This window comes from Canis aureus, chromosome 16, assembly GCF_053574225.1.
Source record: "Canis aureus isolate CA01 chromosome 16, VMU_Caureus_v.1.0, whole genome shotgun sequence".
Classification (NCBI taxonomy): Eukaryota; Metazoa; Chordata; class Mammalia; order Carnivora; family Canidae; genus Canis; species Canis aureus.
Window position 1 is genome coordinate 19,276,051 of NC_135626.1, and position 19,891 is coordinate 19,295,941.

At 39.2% G+C, this 19,891-nt stretch overlaps 1 protein-coding gene across 3 annotated transcripts; it reads right to left on the bottom strand.

Moving 5' to 3' along the window:
• Positions 1-2,079: 2,079 nt before the first annotated feature.
• WSB1 (WD repeat and SOCS box containing 1) lies at positions 2,080-19,017 on the bottom strand. 3 transcript variants are annotated; one of them, XM_077852073.1, is made up of 9 exons: positions 18,685-19,015; positions 11,938-12,106; positions 10,859-11,127; positions 9,109-9,240; positions 7,989-8,089; positions 5,575-5,747; positions 4,970-5,083; positions 3,571-3,678; positions 2,080-3,288 (listed from the first exon to the last, which is right to left on the bottom strand). In XM_077852073.1, exons 1-9 carry the CDS (start codon positions 18,722-18,724, stop codon positions 3,129-3,131), a joined length of 1,266 nt encoding a protein of 421 aa, XP_077708199.1. In that variant the 5' UTR covers positions 18,725-19,015; the 3' UTR covers positions 2,080-3,128. The 3 variants fall into 3 exon arrangements, with proteins under 3 accessions (XP_077708199.1, XP_077708200.1, XP_077708201.1); XM_077852074.1 differs by lacking the exon at positions 4,970-5,083 and having other exon boundaries at positions 18,685-19,017; XM_077852075.1 differs by lacking the exon at positions 9,109-9,240 and having other exon boundaries at positions 18,685-19,016.
• Positions 19,018-19,891: the final 874 nt, after the last annotated feature.

The following is a 19,891-nucleotide window of genomic DNA, read 5'->3' on the forward strand; positions in this document are numbered from 1 at the left end:
CATAAACGGTTATGATGACCGTTTCTCCAGGTTGCACTTTACTGCTCACAGCTATTACTTCCAAAGCGATTAAACAAAACTCCAGTATACTCCAAATTGATACTTTATTGGATTTTGAAATGGACATGTAACTAACTGGTGTTTAACTTTACTGTAGAAATTTTTTATAATCTATAGTCTATAGTTAAAATGCATTCTTAGGCCAGAACCTGGTCAGAATTACATAGATAAAAACCCACAAACTTTCATTTGATTCATCTGATGGATTCATTCCGATTTCTGGCTTGTGAGAAGAAAACATCTTCTTCCCAAGTATACTTTCCAAGCATTTTCTCATACTTGGGACTTTCTCATCTCTGTGCAGGCTGGCTAATAGCCAAGTCCCCTGCACCCATTAGCCACTGCCTCAACCCACAGGCATGCTAGAGTGGTCCAGCCTTTTTTGGTCTTGCTGCCCAGAGGGTAGTGCAAACCTGTTGAATCCAACTTCACTCTGCCACAAGTAGGCAGGGGACTTCAAGGATCATAAAGTTAAGATTTGCCAACCTAAGATCAAGTTACAGATCTTAAAATCATTTGAGGTCATTTAAATCATGTGACATTGTGAAAGACAGCTTGGGTGCTGAGTGTGAGGTACCCCGGTGGGGCACTACAATAGGAAATTGAATCTGAACATAAATGATCTCACCAGTTCTCCAAATGGCATGCCTCTGGCAAATCGGATAAAGTGTCATTTTGATAAAATCCTCTAGCTAGAATCTGACCCGACCACATCTCTACCTTCCTCTGTCACTCTGAAGTAGCATATCCTATATTTCCTTCTCCATAAACAAATGGAAAATTTAAGCATGTTTCTACTTGACTTCACTAGAGGTTCTTTTCTATGGTTCACACTTTAGTCATCAGACACAGAGAGAGGAAGAGACACAGGCAGAGGAAGAAGCAGCTCCATGCAGGGAGCCTGAAGTGGGACTCAATCCCATGACTCCAGGATCACACCCTGAGCCAAAGGCAGATGCTCAACCGCTGAGCCACCCAGGCATCCCATATTCCACAGTTTTCCATTCACCTTGGCACTATGATTTTCATACGAAAAGGTATCAAGCCATCTGGCCTCAGAGAATGCATCTTCCAAATAGGCAATTTTTACCCGATCAGGTATGTTGGTTAGAGAGTAATTTCATGGTGTGAGAATAAGTAATGGGATCTTATCATTTTCAAACTATAAAGCAGACATTACAAAGTAAAATGCAAAAAGAAAAATCACAAGTTTAAAGATAAGATGCTTTTGTGCTTTTTGTAAAATAGGTGATTCTCAAGAAGTAACTTGGGCACATTTCCTACTGGTTATCAAACTTATAACTTACATCCTTCATAGAGCCAACTCTAAGAACTTCCAGATAATTTCAGTGGCAACAATCAAGTCTTCAAGAGCACACAGGACTAATAAACGTTTTGCTGATTTTACCTCCTCAAAAGGCCCACCTCGCTAGACTTTCCTTTGATAGACTTCCATAAGCCTGTTGGTTCCTCTAAAAGGTTGTATTTTTCTTTCACTCAACAGTTATTTTCCCTTGTTCTAGAGCTTTCCTAGGCCTTTTTTTTTTTAGTTTATTTAAGTAATCTTTATTATTTTTTTTAAAGATTTTATTTATTTATTCATGAGAGAGACAGAGAGGCAGAGACACAGGCAGAGGGAGAAGCAGGCCCGATGTGGGACTGATCCCAGACTCCGGGATCACGCCCTGAGCGGAAGGTAGGCACTAAAACAGCGGAGCCACCCAGGCATTCCAGTAATCTCTACTCTCAATGTGGGGCTTCAACTCATGACCCCGAGATCAAGAGTCATCTGCTCCACTGCCTGAGCCAGCCAGTAAGCATTAGGTACTACAGCAGTGCTCCCAGAACAAATCAATATAAAAATTGCTGCATTCATGAAGTATCAACTCTATAAAGTAGTAGTGCTTATGCTATTCATTACCTTTATTGCTTAATTTGTTGTGGTGCTGCATTGGTCCTACACTGGAGACACACAAAAGCACTAAACCGTCCAACATACTTAAGAAACATTTGTGATGGTGGTTTTTCACAAGTCTTTAATTAAAAAACTCAAAAATATATATAATCAAGCATTTTACATAATGCATACATTCTTAATATCTGCAGGTAAGACAAAAAACAGAAGGCAAAAGCAGATATACTGTATTGCTTCTCTTTGGCAAATCACCAATATTACCCTCTGCAGAACCATATGATACATGTAAAAAAAAACATAAAAAAAACAAGCAAAACCATGGTCTTAAAATTGTCCCTTAGTACAAGTAACAAAATATTTAGCAATAATACAGTAGACGGATTTTGCAAAATAACTAAAATTTATAATACTTTATACCACGGGGTTGAAGTAGCAAGTTGCTTTCCAAAATTAAAGCCCGCAGCAACAGTTATAGTTATGGGCGAGGGTGGGGGTGGGGAGAAATGATGAGAAAAAGACAGACACACACACACCCCTTTCCTAGTTAAACCTTGGCTCTGCTTTTTATTTAATAATGTCACATTCAAATTCTACCCCTTGGATGCCATTTCTAAAGAAAAAAATCCTTTCCTCAGAGGTTTTACTTGCAGGTCAGATGTCTGACTCCACCCCTGACCAAATCTGCATTTTTTTTAAATCAGGAAATTCAGGTTCCTTTAGCCAATATTTACCATCAAACTCAGCGGCCCAGAATCAAAAACAAACAAAAAACAAAAAACAAAACTTCCTTCCACTTTACAGTGAAGATACATATTGAGGCTCTACTGAAGTAATATATACACGTTGTAACTAAGTTAAAAAAGCAAAAGGATCTATTCAACACATAGCAGCTTATATCTAAATATATACATTTATGTATATGTTTTCACAGTTAAATTTTAGGAAAAAAAATTACATTTGATATGTCCGCAAACAGTTCTTCTATAGTCTATAAATAATATTTTTAAATGCTCAAACGATCAAAATGCACTACAAGAATGCATCAAATTAAATAAATCTTCTAAACCTTGAAAAAGATACTTGAAGTCAGTCAAGCTTGAGGTTTGTGTCAAGTGTGCTCTGTCAGCCCCTAGTACCAGGAAGAGAGAGCCCTCTAAATACGATAGGAAAGAAACTCCAAAACTTTGGAAGGAATAGGCAGCTCCTGGACCTCTTGGGTGGGCATCACTCTCCGGATTGACATGCGACATAAATGTTGAAGGCTAGGGACTTGCCTTGGAGTGGCCCAAAAATACACACTTCCATCATGTGTCCTAAACAGAAACAAAACAAAAAAAATCATAAGCTCAGTCATCTACATACATGTAATCTCAATATCCCACCATTCAAACAACTAACATCCAAGGCTGTGTATCAAGAGTCACAAATACACATTAAAACCTAATAAAGGAGCCCTAATCAATGACCTTCTCTATGACAAAGCAGCAGAATTATAAAGAGCCCTTATAGAAGATTTAGTGACAATAAAATACTGGCTACTTTGACTAAAAGCCACCTTAAATTGCCTCTTAAAGAAAATAGAAAAATCAATTTACCCAGCAGCTAAAACACTGCCATCAGTAGAAAAGGCACAGCAAAGACCATTGCTCAAAGGTGCAACTTGAACTGGATAATCCTCATCAATTCTCCAGAACCTCACCATTCTAGAAAGAAAATAAATTGTCCAGTGAGTATCTAACCCAAAATTAAAGGTAAAAGCAACATCTATACTTCAGATAAAAAAAATGCCACTCTAAGTCACAAAATATACACCATACCTGCAATTGTGTGATTGTGTGTGGGCACATGCGTGCACAACACACACACACACACACACACACACACACACACCATTGCAGCCAAGTGATTACTCTAATTTGCTTTATAAAATATTTTCTAGGGATCCCTGGGTGGCGCAGCGGTTTAGCGCCTGCCTTTGGCCCAGGGCGCGATCCTGCAGACCCGGGATCGAATCCCACGTCAGGCTCCCGGTGCATGGAGCCTGCTTCTCCCTCTGCCTATGTCTCTGCCCCTCTGTGTGACTATCATAAGTAAATGAAAAAAAAAATTAAAAAAAAAAAAAAAGAAATCTTCCAATAATTAAAAAAAAAATATTTTCTAGCCTATACCAATCAGTAATTTGGATCAACTCACACTTAAGAGACTATAATGCTTAGCTGCCTTCCCTTCCTAGTGTTCAGATCCATAATGGTCACAACCAGGATCTTTCTCCTTACACTCAATATCTGATCTGTTTTACTCTTTCCAAGGATTTAAAAAGCCTTTCACATAGGTAGAATGTGTCTAGAAACAGCAGAGACCTGATATTCAAAATCTGCACAAACAGAAAAACCATGACTGTTGGCAAAAAAAAAAAAAAAACTCCTCTTTGTTCTTGAAAGATGATAATGAGTTGCTTTTTGAATTAATGTGACCAAACTACTTAATACTGTATCCATGCACATGGCATGATAAAAGCTGAGCAAATGGAATGGCTATCCAGTTCTGCATACCAGTAAGCAGCACAGCTCACTCGTGCAACATTTCATCTTGTAGCCTCAACTGCAGTGGACACAAGTGACTCTGCTTTTACCATGTTTCACTTTGAAAATGTCCTTCTGTTTCAACCTTTACAAGGTATTACTGAAAAATAAATCTGTGAGCTAAGAGCTAATTAAAAATCTACCCAGTCTCCCTACACCAGTTAACAAACAAGAAACACAGAGAAAGGCATACATTATCTTTAGTTTACATGGATACTTGTCAGGTCAATTTTCTTTAAGACACACATCTCCCAAAGTCTTATCTAGAGAAAGAGAAATTAAAACCCACATGGCAGAAAAGCTTTTTTTTTTTTTTTTTTTTTTAAGGCTTGAAAAGGTTTCTAGTAAGTAGAAAGATGAAAGGAAATCTTTAAAAGATAGTAATAGGTCAAACTGTAATTCCCACACTTACTTATCATCAGCAAGGCTTGCAACATGCAGTCCATCATGACTAAAGGACACAGATCGTACCCATCGATCATTTGCTCCTCCAGCAAATATTGGAGTAGGTGGGGGAAACAGGTGCCTGAGGTCAAGTACATGTTTTCGGTGAAAATGTGAGTCACTTCAAGAAGCAAAATTGCCCAGGTACAAAGTACATCTGACTTTGAATAATGTTTAAAGTGGCTTTAATGAACACAATCAAGGAGACTGAGTGGAGCTGATCCAAATTAAATGAAAGGAACCTTGAAAGAATTACCAATCTCCTTTTTACAATGTGACTCCAACATGTTTCAATGGTTTTTCAAAAACCTTGGCCCGAAACTGTAATTAGAGTCCTATACTATTCGAACGACAATAACACAATCTGTATCAAGAGAGCCAAATTTGTTTAGAATTTATATTTAAAGCTTTGATTTATTCAAGGATTTAAATAATACTGAAATTTACAACTATGATATACTACAATTTTAAGTCTTGCATGTTAGTGATTGTAATCATTCATATAGTTTCTTAAACGTTATACTAATAGCCAGACATGAATCCCAGACTACAATTAATTCATGCTGTACCTACCCAAATTCCATCAGAATGTCTCCATTATGCGGATCCCAGATATATACTCGAGTATCATAAGATGCAGTAGCCAGTAATGCTCCATCAGGAGAAAAGTCACAAGCTACAACATCATGGTGGTGTCCTTCTAATTTCCGTATCATGGTATATTTATCCATATTCCAAAGGAAAACCTGCAATAAAAAGGCAAATGTTATAGCTTCATTCAGGCACACAAAGGACAAAATGGCACAACTTAATCTAAAACTGCTAAATTTAATTAACATTATATTAAACATTACAAATTATGAATAATTAAGAGAATATGCTCAGTGTCATAGTCAGATTAAAATCAGTCTTTAAGTTAATTAAAGTAAACATGCAAATTCTATTTCAAATGTTTCTGTTAAATGTTAATTTAAAAATAAGCCTAAACATAAAAAAGGCAATGCAATTTAACCACAAAGTTATACTGAAATCCATTTATTCCAAAAACTAATTAACTAAAATATACAGAAATAAATAGGGTTAAATACTACAAACCCCCTTTTTTTTTTCCAGAAACTACCAAATTTTTAAAAAATATACAGACAGAAAATGTAATGTTAACAAATTGTTACTCCATTGGCATCTCCCTTTGAGATAATCACTTGTTTACAATAGGCTTGGGTCACCAACGTGAGCCTAGGAAGAGAAACAGATACTGCAAGCAAAGAGAAATTTTCACAGCCAAATGAAATTTCTTTGGCAAACAACAAGGATGTTAAACCACATTACAAAACGAAAAGACTACTTTATAAAAATATTACAATTAACACGTCTGTGAATCAAGATTTGCCAATCTTATTTTTCCCAAACCGACCACAATCATTAGTCATTTTAAGCATAAAATATTTAAATTACTTTAGTACAAGTTTATACATAGTTTGATTCTATAAGATCAGTACTTAGACTGTGCAGAATAGTTCTGAATAGGATTCAAATGTTTATTACTTCAGTCTAGTTATAGTAAATGCAAGCTTGGAGGTTTACAACAATCCTAGTTAAGACAATCTCTCCTCTTGGAGTAAAGCAATCCTTTTTGCTACTTTTTTTTCTGCACAGACACAATATTATTACTACCAAAGAAAAATAAATACAAATTTCAAGTTGGATCAAAGTCTTAAGGTATCTCTAACATCTCAAAGAATTCCAAAAAAACAGCACAGAGAAACCATCTGAAAGCCAATTACATTACATTAAATTGGTTTCACATCTCAGACTCCCAATTCCATGAGACTGGAAGAACAATTTACTTGGAGTCATCAGTCGGTTTCACTGTGGGGGAAATTACTTTAAAAAAGAAAAAAAGAAAGAAAGAAAAGCAGAAAGTGGACATCGACCAGCACCTGTGTACGTACAGTACACCTTGCAGCCGAATGCAAGGTTACTTCATCCTATGGTAAAGGTCGCCCCCAGCCCGGTAGCCAGAGATGCCACTCTTTCTGCCCAGCTAACACCATTGTGCGCCTGTGTGCGAGTGGTGCCAGCATAACCTCAATCACACCAATATTGCTGCCACCACCTGTGACAGGGAAAGCAAGAAGCATATGGAAAACACACAGCCTAAAATAGCAATGTCAATATCTAGAGCTTTGTTCTTCTTATGATTTTTAAAGAACTAAATACTTTTTTTCTAAACTTCCAACATTTGCTACTATCATTTTAACATACTTCTTGGCTAAATAAAATGCATTTAAAACCAGTCTCCCACCCCCAATAATTCAGAGTGTATTGTGAATATCACATGTATTTGGACTTCCAACATTTTTCATAAACATCTGAAGCTAATAAGATCTCTTTAACTACACTAAGAGCTGGTAGGCAACTAAAAGAGAGCTCATTAATCAGCATAAACATCTCAAGAATCACTTTATACTTAATCTGTCCACAGGTATGCTATGCAAGACAGACCATATCAATTTTATCTATAATTCACTCTAGACATCATGAGTGCTGTTTTTAGTATTAGATTTTTAAGTTACTTTTTTTTCAGTTAAATGTCCAGGACCAGCTGGGAATCAAAACTTTTTAAACAGCAAACTGGACAAAAAAAAATAGAACAACAGAGAAGAAGATAATTAGCGGGAATGTCTTAACATTTGGACTAGATCTCTTCTATAGCACATAACCTTTCCTAGATCTTAAAAAAAGTCAATTTGACATACCCCTTACTTTATGAGTATTATCTAACTATAGGCAATCCAATTTCTCACTCCACAATCAATAACTATATTTAATTTCCCTCATGCAAATTCTCCCCCATCATGAAATAAAACATTTAAGATATTCATGACACCGAGCACAGATTTAATAGGTTTCTTAGATTTAAAATGATTATGCACACATTATTATAATCCAGTTCACAATGAATGTACAAGAACTTTGATACATACTGCTTTACTGGCTCCCACTGAACACAGCATAGAAGAGTCAGGAGAGAATGCACAGCTATACACCCAGTTCTGATGGCCCCTCAATACTTTCATCATGTTTCCTGAACAGAAAGAAATACCTGTGTTAACTCTAAAGTTCACTTCAAATGAGCAGCATTTCAAAAATGGGAGAATCACAAACTTCTATAGCAAGGGTTGGATATAAACCAGTTGCTAAAAAAAAATAAAAAAAAATAAACCAGTTGCTTATTTTTGTAAAGTTTTATTGAAACAACCATGCCCGTTTGTTTATGCTGTGCTACAATGGGAGAGCTGTAACTACAGCAGAGACAGCATGGTCCACAAGCCTAAAATATTTACCATCTGACCTCCCCCTTTTTATTTTATTTTTAATAATAAATTTATTTTTTATTGGTGTTCAATTTGCCAACATACAGAATAACACGCAGTGCTCATCCCGTCAAGTGCCCCCCTCAGTGCCCATCACCCATTCACCCCCACCCCCCGCCCTCCTCCCCTTCCACCACCCCTAGTTCGTTTCCCAGAGTTAGGAGTCTTTATGTTCTGTCTCCCTTTCTGATATGACCTCCCCCTTTAAAAAAGATATTTTATTTATTTATTCATGAGAAACAGAGAGAGAGAGAGAGAGGCAGGCAGAGACACAGGCAGAGGGAGAAGCAGGCTCCATGCAGGGAGATGCGGGACTCAATCCCAGAACTCCGGGATCACGCTCTGAGACAAAGGTAGATGCTCAACCGCTGAGCCACCCAAGCATCCCAAATAAAATCTTTAAGATGAAGGAAATAAACTAATGCAGACCAATTCATATAAAACCTTAAAATTGACCCAGGTTTTGCCCTCATATAGTTGATACAGATCTGTGTGGTTAGTTTCTGAATATTATCAGATTGTTCAAAGTAACGGCTGGCTCCTATTCTGGGTCACATTTATAGTTTCATCTACATGGGTCAAGGTACCAAATGATTAAGCAGAGAAAAAGGAAACTTTGATCATACATCACTTTTAAAGTCAAATGCCCCAATAATCAACACTTCTTGACATCTCTCAGTAGTAACATCAAGAAAATCATTCTGTTTCCCAGCCTGGAAAAAAGACATACCATCATCTTTCAGGTCCCATACTCTCAGAGTTTTGTCTCTTGAAGCTGATACTAGGATCAAGCTCCCATCTGGAGCAAAAGTTAAATCTCTGACCACTTCAGTATGATCTACTAAGTTAAGGAGGAGTTTTCCTAAATGCAATGGAAAAGCAGAAAAAAAAATGTTAATTTTTATCAGCTTCCCATTTTAAAAAACATAAGGTTCTTCATTAAAAAAATTTAAGCAGAAACACTTGGCACCTCCTTAGTTTCCCAAGTTAAAGTGACTTTACTGTCACTTTTCTTTCTCTTTTTCTTTCTTTCTCTCTCAAGTTAAAGGGACTTCACTGTCACTTCTCTTTCTTCCTTTCTTCCTTTCTTTCTTCCTTTCTTCCTTTCTTTCTTTCTTTCTTTTCTCTCTGATTTTATTTATTTATTCATGAGAGACACAGAGAGAGGCAGAGACACAGGCAGACTATGAAGCAGGCTCCATGCAGGGAGCCCGATGCAGGACTCGATGCTGGAACTCCGGGATCACGCCCTGAGCTGAAGGCAGGCACTCAAGTGCTGAGCCACTCGGGCGTCCCTTACCGTCACCTTTAAAGATTCTCTATTTACAATGTTTTAAAATGGATTGTTTCCTGAAGAGCTAAGCCTAAATTTTTTAGATAACTTTAAAGAGAATTCCTGAAATGTAAATAAGTCATTTTACTATGAGGAATACCTAAATTATAATTTTTAATCTTTGTATAATGATTTTAAATATAAAACCAAATTTTCCCTTTTCTTTTCCTTGGCCTTGGATTACTAATGGACTGTCAAATTCCCCAAAGATTCATGTCACTCCACAAAATCCTAAATTTTCAAAAATAAGTGAAAAATGTATTTTATTTAATTTTGTGAGTTTTCTATGAAAATCTAATGTGCTTTCCTTAAATTTTTTTCAAGAATCCAATCAAATTTACCAACTCATTATCCTCACTCAATAGTAATATCACTTGCTGTGTTCTACTGTACATAGTTTAATGGTCATTTTTAAAAAATCCTTCAAATTTTTGAGTATATATCAGCCAGAAACTGTTTTAGTCAATGAACACAGTCATTTTTTTTAATTGCCCAAAGAATTTAACTTCTCAACCTATCTAGTTAAACCTTAGATAAAATATCACTAAAACCTCCCAAAGGTTAGACAATTATTGAAAATCAGATTTGCCTTGAAAGCTGCCAAGCTCTCATCGAAAAAGTATATAAAAAGTACCTTGGGGGCAGCCTGAGTGGCTCAGCGGTTTAGCATGGCCTTCAGCCCAGGGCCCAATCCTGGAGACCCGGGACAGAGTCCCACATTGGGCTCCCTGCATAGAACTTGTTTCTCCCTCTGCCTGTGTCTCTCTGCCTCTCTCTCTCTCTCTGGGTCTCTCGTGAATAAATAAAATCTTAAAAAAAAAAAAAAAAAAAAGAAGTACCTTGCCATTTAAACCGTAAACTAAACTAATTTATAAATTAATTTATAAATAAGAATTAAACATTACTTAGTCATGCCCTTCTTGCTGTAGTATTCTCTGAAGAGTATCAAACAATGAGAACTCTATTTTCTTAAAGTAAAACCATGAGCTGAAGATGCTCTGCAGGCCACGATTAAAAAGATACACTCATAACACCAATTCTTGCTTTTCAGTACGTTAAAATCCTCAAATCACATATTCTAGTGCCTATGAGAGATGCCCTGCATCACAAAAAAATCAAGTTTGCTTTTAAAACTATGGCTCCGTACCTGTATATACATCCCATATTTTGATACGCCCATTGTTTAACCCTGTGGCAAGGAGCAGCTGATCTTGTCCAAATCTGAATCGATGCCATTCTATATTGACACAGCGACTCTGTTTTTCTGGAACTGAAGATCCAAAAGCAAGACTCCAGACTATGTCACCACAGTCTATAATATGCTCACGAGGCTTATTTTTCTGACCACCATCACTGTTTTGTCTTGACAATCTCAAACTGCTTGAATTGGTGATATTCTTGGTGCCATGCAAGAGACTGAGGGGAGAAAAAAGGTCAGACTGACATCTAGTTATTACTTACTTACTCTGGACTCCACTTATACTCTTATTGCTAGAGCAAATAGATAAATGAAACAATGATAAAGGTTAAAATAACCTATTATCATAGTGATACTGAGTAACAATAGAATTCTATGGATGGGAAGGGGAAAAGTTGCTATTAGCTATGAGGGTATGACCAAATAAATTCAAAGCCTGATTTACTTAAGATATTATAAAACTGACACCAGAAAATTACCTCAAAAATAACCCACAATAATTAGTAGTTTCCCATACTTTCTAGACCTAAAATAATGTGTAATAAGGACATTAACTAATACAACCATGAAAGTCAACTAGACACAAAAGGGAGGGAGAGATTCAATTTAGTATATGATACATTTTAGAAAAAATTCCAACAAATACTCAAATCCAAGCAGAGGAACAGTAAGTACATAAAAAATAATTATACGATCACTGTTATCACTATAAAATGTTGTAAAATCCAAAAGGCATCACATAACAAAGGTCACCTGCTTTGGCACAATATACATACTACCAAGGAACCATTAACCCACTTTTTAATACAAAAGCATAAAAGTATCTGAGAAAGTATTCTATAACGTATAAAGCTAAGCAATTCTTCCCACAAATTTTCCAATAAATATATTCAGCTTATGATTAAAATACATTTACAATAGTCTACAAAGGAAAAACTTAAATATCAAAATCTTTTTATTACTCCACATAAAGAAAATGGTAAATTCTACAAAGAGATACAAAATACAAAAAAAGAAGAGTGTCTTACAAGTTCTTAAGGCACTGGGACCACGGAACAAGCTTTACTGTACGATGTCCTTGTGACCAAGCAAAGTACGAACCATCTGGAGCAAAAGCAACAGTCCAATTTTCACGACCACATTTCTTGTCAAAAGGAGCTGCTGGAGCTAAAAGTTCTCCTATAGTACGTGATCTCACTATAAGAAGAAAAAAAAAAAAATACACAGGATGCCATATATAACCAATAATGAATTTGAGACTGCCTCCGTATTAATTTGGAACTCTTAACTCCATTGAGTTTCTATGCAGACAAGGTATAAGGAGTTCTGCTTTCTACTCTCTTAAGGGAGGTATGTGAAGACCCTTTAATGATAACTATCTTCAAGTTTAGATAAAGTGATTTTCCAACTTCTCTCCACCCAAGAGTTTTAGAAAGCTTCAATTAAACAAACTAGTTAAGTGATAATAATATAATGATATATATCAGGGCCAGCAATGAGTAAGTCTTGATTTGCATTGTCTTATCTCCTCATCAAATTACTAACATTTAAAATGCAACAGGCTAAACTTATTTTGTAAAAGTATCTTCCAAAAATTCGTAGCTTTCAGGGGCAACTGGATGGCTCAGTGGTTGAGCATCTGCCTTCAGCTCAGGGCATGATCCCGGGGTCCTGGGATCGAGACCCACATCGAGCTCCCTGTAGGGAGCCTGCCTCTGCCTCTGCCTCTCTGTGTTTCTCATGAATAAATAAAATCTTAAAAGAAAAAAAATTTGTCGTTTTCAAAAACCACAAATCACTGTAATACAATATCATTACTCAAAGAAAAGCACTATTAAATGGTTTATTTAGGGATCCCTGGGTGGCACAGCGGTTTGGCGCCTGCCTTTGGCCCAGGGCACGATCCTGGAGACCCGGGATCGAATCCCACGTTGGGCTCCCGGTGCATGGAGCCTGCTTCTCCCTCTGCCTGTGTCTCTGCCTCTCTCTCTCTCTCTCTGTGACTATCATAAATAAATTAAATTTAAAAAATAAATAAATAGTTTATTTAAACATGAATATTAAAGAGATCATTTTCTTTTTCTAAAGATTTCTTAAAAATAATTTAACTCACAACCCCAAGATAAAGAGGCATATACTCCACTAACTGAGCAAGCCAGGTACCCCACATGAATATTCTTTAAAAAAAAAAAAAAAAAAAAAAAAAAATACTTTTTTTTTTTTTTTTCAGGCCCAGGTCACAAAAATCACAAGCCCCCCAGAACTAGAAGGGACTTAAAAGTTATTTATTACAATCTCCCAACCAGTGCTTTAAAATGCATTACATTTGTGATCCTCAAATAGGGGTCCTCAAGCAGCTTACTAGTGGACCACAAGCTGACCCAAAATGGAATTCTTTTGGTTTTTAAGGACAGAGAATGGAAAAATTTCATACATTTTAAAATTTAGTCAAAAATAAAAAATAAAAATAAAATTTAGTCAATAAATTTATCATTCATACAAAAACTGGCATATTACCAGAGTATACAGAGACTTTTTGTTGTGCATTTATCAAGAAGCATGATCAATAAGCTCCTACTGGTACATGTGTGCATGCAAACTTGACCAGAGTTTCCTCAATTTGGGAAAAGAATCTTTATCAGTGCATCACTACCACTGCTTTCTTGGGTTGGTCTTGATTTCAAATTTTGCTACTCTTCCTTTTTAGGTATAAACTAATTATCATTTTAGTTTTCCTATTATCTATTTTGTGATTAGTTGTGTGATCAACATCTAGCGTATTTTTTGTTTTTGGCTTAAACTTACCAACAATTAAATTACATATATCCTATATATTGCACTTTAAATAAGAACCACTTGTTCGGGCAGCCTGGGTGGCTCAGCGGTTTAGCACCGCCTTGGGCCCAGGGTGTGATCCTGGAGACCTAGGATGAGTCTGTGTTGGGCTCCCTGCATGGAGCCTGCTTCTCCTTCTGCCTGTGTCTCCTCCTCTATCATGAATAAATAAATAAGATCTTAAAAAAAAAAAAAAAAAAGAACCACTTATACTCTTATTGCTAGAGCAGATAGATAAAACCCCCCTGCCCCCCACATATTCATTCAGGTGATGACACTTCAAGTCTCAATGTGTGTTCTGTCAACAGCCAGTGGAGCACCTGGGATATAATGGGTGATCAGTAAATATTTATTGAATGAATATGAAAGCACATGTATAAGCTCCCATTCTTGAATGATTTCAATATTTCCTTGCCCAAGTTTTTGATACATTACCAAATGAGCTATGGTTTAAAAAGTAAAAGGAGTGCCTGGCTGGCTAGGTCAGCAGAACACGTGACTGATCTCAAGGCTGTAGGTTCAAACCTGATGTTGGGTAAAGAGATTACTTAAAAGTAAAACCTAAAACCAAAATTAAAAAAAAAAAAAAAAAGGGAAAACAAAACTGAGACCTATTTTTCTACGATCTTCATAAATATGAATACCTAATAAGGCTTATTCTATTTTTATGCAGCTGACATTATCAAAAATTTCCCTTCTGACGGCTCAAAAATCTCCTCCTTGCCCACTCTACCCACTCAGTCCCAATTTTGACCTAAGAGAATAAACTTAAAACCGTTCTCACCTGATAGTCACATACTGAAGTCAGCTGTGACATCAGCAACTAAATCTTTTCACCAGGCTAAACTCCGTAGGCCTGTCAATCAATCCTTAGATTACATGGTTTCAAGTCCATTCCCCACCTTTGCCACCATCACTTTTCTGGATAAATTCTAGTTAGTAATGGTCCTCGTAAAAGTGGCATCCAGAAATAAACACAGTATTTCAGGTGTGGTTTAATTAAAGCAGCAGAATCCCATCCCCACTCCCACCCCTACCCCAACTGTATCAATACGACATAAGGGGACATTAATCTCACCAGCAGTTACAGGACTTTCTTTTTTTAATTTTTAATTTTTAAAAGATTTTATTTATTCATTCATGAGAGACACAGAGAGAGGGGCAGAGGCACAGGCAGAAAGAGAACAGGCTCCCCAGAGGAGCCTGATGCGGGACTTGATCCCAGGACCCCAGGGACCACGCCCTGGGCAGAAGAGAGGCGCTCAACTGCTGAGTCACCCAGGCATCCCTACAGGACTTTCTTAATATAAAATCCACAAATCAGCAACCCTCATATGCCTGCAAAATGATTTTTTTTGAAACATATAAATGATTTTTGAAAGGCCTTGGTATATCTTACATTGCTTTTCCTTATATTCTTCCAAGTCCATAGTGTCACACAGTCATCTCACTACGGTAGTTCATGGGCCTGGCTCCTGAATTTGCAACTCCTGCCTAAATCTTTTTTTTTTTTTTTTTAATAATTTGGGTTTCTGTTTAATCATACCTTTTATTTTATTTTTTTAAAGATTGTATTTATTTATTCATGAGAGACACACACAGAGAGGCAGAGACACAGGCAGAGGGAGAAGCAGGATCCATGCAGGGAGCCTGATGCGGGACTCGATCCTAGGACTCCAGGATCACGCCCTGCCAAAGGCAGGCGCTAAATCCCTGAACCACCCAGGGATCCCCCTTACCTATCTTTTAAAATCCATAAATTCTAAGAGAAAAAAAGCAAAGTTCACAAGTCAGGGAAGCAAGTTTTAAAATTCAACTGGGAAAAAAAATAAAAATAAAATGAAATTCAACTGGGAAAAAAAATCTTTTCAACTGAAAAATCCAAGCATTATCTTAAAGAGAAAGCCCCTAGCTAAACTTGATGAGTATATTCATATAAACTTTGTGTCAAAAAAACAGAGGACTAGCCCTTGCATTCAACTTCAAAAACATCTGGCTAATTAGACTAGAACTCATCACTCCTTTAGCAAGCATAAACTTTCCCACAAAAGACTCTTTTAGTCTGTATTTTAGGATCATTCTATTTTTCTTTTAGCGTGACCACAATCACAAAACTCCTCTGTATAAAGGTTGGAAAGTAACTAGAAAACTGGTTCAAATAACAAAAACCATGAAATAATAAGCTGATTCATTCTTAAATATATAGAAATTCAAGGTCATTATTTTGAAACTACCAAATAAATAGATGCTATACTGTCAAAGTATTGTATTAATAATTAGCTTTGTGTTTCCTTGCTTGTACAGTCATAGCAAGTGATTTTTTTTCAAATGATTTTTGCATCAAATGATCCAAGCACTCATTTAGATACTTACTGGTACAATATTATCAGTAGCACAGGGTTATAATAAAGTGCTTTGAAAAAAAAAATTGTTACACCTTTATTATCTGCAGCTGTTTAATGTTAGTATCCTAAGAAATATATGATTTAATGACATTTTATTTTTTTATTTTTTAAATGACTTTTTAATAAGGGGAAAGCTGCCTGCCATGGGAACTCAGCCATAAAATTTAACACTACATTATCTGTACAGTAGTAACACACCGAGTCACTGCTGAACCAAGTGAACCAGATTTAGCTACTTCTTCACATTCCTCTCTGCAATTTCATAACCAGAAAGGGAGGATCTTCCGTAGTGCCTTGTGAAAGAGGGCAGCAGCCTCAGGCAGTACTCCCTGTCACACAGGACTCCTTTAATCATTCTAGGAATCTTGCCTCTCCTCTTTCAGTACTTGAGAAACCAAAGAGCTATAATTAATACCGAGAAAAAAGGGGAAAACTTAAGTCCTCACTGAACGATAAAAAGCTACAAAGATATTACTGTTTAACTCTGTATCCAAATGGTACTTCCAAAGAAAAAAGAAACAAAGAAACTCTTTTTTTTTTAAAGCTTAAGAAAGGCCAAAGTTCTTTTAGATATGTGGGACTTGGCTAGAAATTTTATACTATAGCCAGCAAATAACACAGAGATCTACTATGCAAAAATTTTCAATTGAAAAGGCTACTTAGTGGATGGTTCTTCTACCTCATGCAGGTATGCTCAGAAACTATCCAGCCCTTAAAAGACAGGACTGGAAAGTTTTCAAAATAGTTCATCAAGATCAAGTAAAACAGATAAATGAAAGGCAGATCACTTATCTGTGATATTATTGTGCAGCAGAGGGAGAAAAAAAGCCCACTGGACTAAGATTAAGAACTTCTGAGTTCTACGTTCTACTTTAGTAGGACTTAAAGTCTTTAAATAGCTATAATAAAAATTGGTCATGAATTTTGTTTTATAGTTATTAAGACCAGGGTTAAAGTCCCCTCCTAACCTGTCATTCATCCTTATCCTTCAGAAAACAAAAGTTCAGAATTCCTTTTTTTTTTTTTTTTTTTTTTATTCATGAGAGGCAGAGAGAGAGAGGCAGAGACACAGGCAGAGGGAGAAGCAGGCTCCACGTAGGGAGCCTGACGTGGGACCTGATCCCAGCACCCAGGCTGGGATCACGACCTGAGCTGAAAGGAGACGCTCAACCGCTGAGCCACCCAGGTCCCCCAAAAGTCAGAATTCTAAAATTACTGTCTCTAGATATAAAAACTCAACCCGCATATAGGATAGAGGGCCTTTTGGATACTTCAGCTTTTCCCTCTCTCTAGAAATACCTCCTCCACATATTTAAAGGCATACATTTAGCCGAAGAACAGGAAAATGCAAAGGTTCTGCTCTGGAGCCACCAACAATTTTCATTTAATTAACACAGTAAATTCAGTGTTGGATTTGTTGTGTGTGTGTGTTTTTTTTTTTTTTTTTTCTGGAGAAGGGGCCTGCTAAATCCTTTTTTTTTTTTAAGATTTTGTTTATTTAAAAAAAAAAAAGATTTTGTTTATTTATTAGAGAGAGAGAGAGAGAGAGAGAGAGAGAGAGGGAGGCGCAGAGACACAGCCAGAGGGAGAAGCAGGCCCCACGCAAGGAGCCCGACGTGGGACTCGATCCTGGATCCTGGGATCACTCCCTGAGCCAAAGGCAGACGCTCATCCGCTGAGCCACCCAGGCGACCCTATTTTACTAATTTTTATTTTGTTTTTTTTTTCTATTTTAATTTTTTAAATGAAAACCGTACATATTTAAGATGCGTAACATGACTTGGTAAGTCCAATGTCGACTCAGCCTCTCCATCAACGCACAGCACCAACCCCCCCCCCCAAAGTCGTCCCACGGATTCCACCGTCAAGGCAGAATTCAAACGTGGGGCGAAACGCGGGGCGCTCTCACGGAGCCACGGAGGCGGTCCCGCCGCTTTCCAGAGGCCTCTCCACAGTGCGCTCTCATACCACCGCTGCCCTCCGTCGCTCCACCCAGCCGCTCCGCTCCTCCCCGCTCCTCTGTGTAGGCGAGATACCGAGTCTCCTCCCCTGAACCCCGGCCGTTCTGAACGCCATACCGTTCTCCAGAACACCGCTTCCCTCAGGCTGCCGGCGCCCCTCCGGCCGAGGTGCACGAGGACCCCTCCCCTTCGAGCACCCTCGGAACACACAAGTTCGCCTCCCCGTCGTGAGATTAGAGTCCCCGAGACTTGGCCGGCACTCGCCTACCCACTGGACGCCCCAGACGTGGGGCCCGGAGGACCCCAGGACCCTGGCGGTGTGCGGACCTGCGTAGAGAAAGCCGGGCTCCCCGGGCTCCCCGGACCCGAGGATCCGCCGCTTGCCTGCCGCCGAGCCAGGCGCCCGGCAGGCGCCGCATCAGCGCTGCCCACGTACCCCTCGGCGGCACCCGCTTCCTTCCTCCTGGCTCCAGCGCTCGGCCCCGGCTCACCCCCCACCGTTCAGACTCAGTCGCTTCCTCCTCCGGGGACTCCCCGCTCCCCAGCAGCCCCCACCCACCGTCCCATTCCTCACCGATCTCTTTCTCGTTGACCCTCGGGGGAAAGCTGGCCATCTATGGGGCACCGTCTGATTCCGGGGGCGCGATGCGGACGCAACGACAGAGAAGGGACCGGTGAGCGCTGAGGGGCGTGACGCGGGCTCGGTCCCTCCCGGACCGGGGACGGAGGGGCGGGGCGGGGGCGGTGGCGGCAGCCTCTGCCGACTGCCCCGGGACAGCTCCGGAAGGCCCGGGACCAAACCACGGAGTCAAACACAGACAATAGACGCCGGTCCCTGCCTCAAGCCTACGGACCGAGACACTGCCTCCGACACCGCCGACCGCAAACCAGACACTGGAGACAAAATGGCGGGCAGCGCGGGAGATAGCAGGGCGGCGTGGGCGGGGCCTGATGACGCCGCCGCCCGAGGCCCCGCCCCCCGACGCTCCGGACGTGCCGGCCGGGGCTGGGCGCCCCTTCCCCCCGCCGGGGGCGCGCGGGCGTTTCCGCGAGGACCCGACGGGCTGGGGCGGAAAGCGCGGGGAGGCGGAGGCGGGGGCGGGGCTGCGGCCGGAGCCCGGCGGAGGCCGGGAGCGCGGGCTACGACCTGTGCGCCCACTTCGGGGTTCGCCCCAGTCCTCGCTCCCCGCCCCTAGGGGCCGCAGCCTGGGCTGCATTTCTAAGGCAAAAGGAGAATGAATGTGTCACACGGACTAGCCCACCGCCCAAAGATGGCTTGGGATTTAAACTGGCTGAACCGGGGCACCTGGGTGGCCCAGTGGTTGAGCATCCGCCGTTAGCCCACGGCGTGATCCTGGAGTCCTCTGTCGGGTTCCCCACAGGGAGCCTGCTTCTCCCTCTGCCTGTGTCTCTGCCTCGCGGTGTGTGTCTGTCATGAACAAATTAATAAAATATTCTAAATAAATAAAGAAATAAATAATAAATAAACTGGCTGAACCAAAGACCAAAAAAGACATTGCAGGTTTTACCCCGACTTGGCCACAGCCCCCACGTGCTTGATGCTAAAATAAAATAAAATAAAATAAAATAAAATAAAATATAAAATAAAATAAATAAAATAAATAAAATAAATAAAATAAAATAAAATAATAAAAAAATAAAATAAAATAAAATAGATAAAATAAAATAAATAATAAAATAAAATAGAATGAACGTGGATCGCTTGGCCCCAGCCTTGCGCGGCGGCCGCCCTGCCCCGGGGTGGAGAGGCGGGGTCTGCA

Bases quoted from the DNA above. Each gene is read 5' to 3' on its own strand.
- WSB1 (XM_077852073.1), bottom strand. From the start codon at position 18,724: ATGGCCAGCTTTCCCCCGAGGGTCAACGAGAAAGAGATCG. The intron at 8,090-9,108 runs GTATGTCTTTTT...CTTTCTGTTCAG, and splicing joins ATGGGACCTGAAAGATGATG to GAAACATGATGAAAGTATTG. The intron at 3,679-4,969 runs GTAAGTGTGGGA...TTTTCTTTCTAG, and splicing joins GCAAGCCTTGCTGATGATAA to AATGGTGAGGTTCTGGAGAA.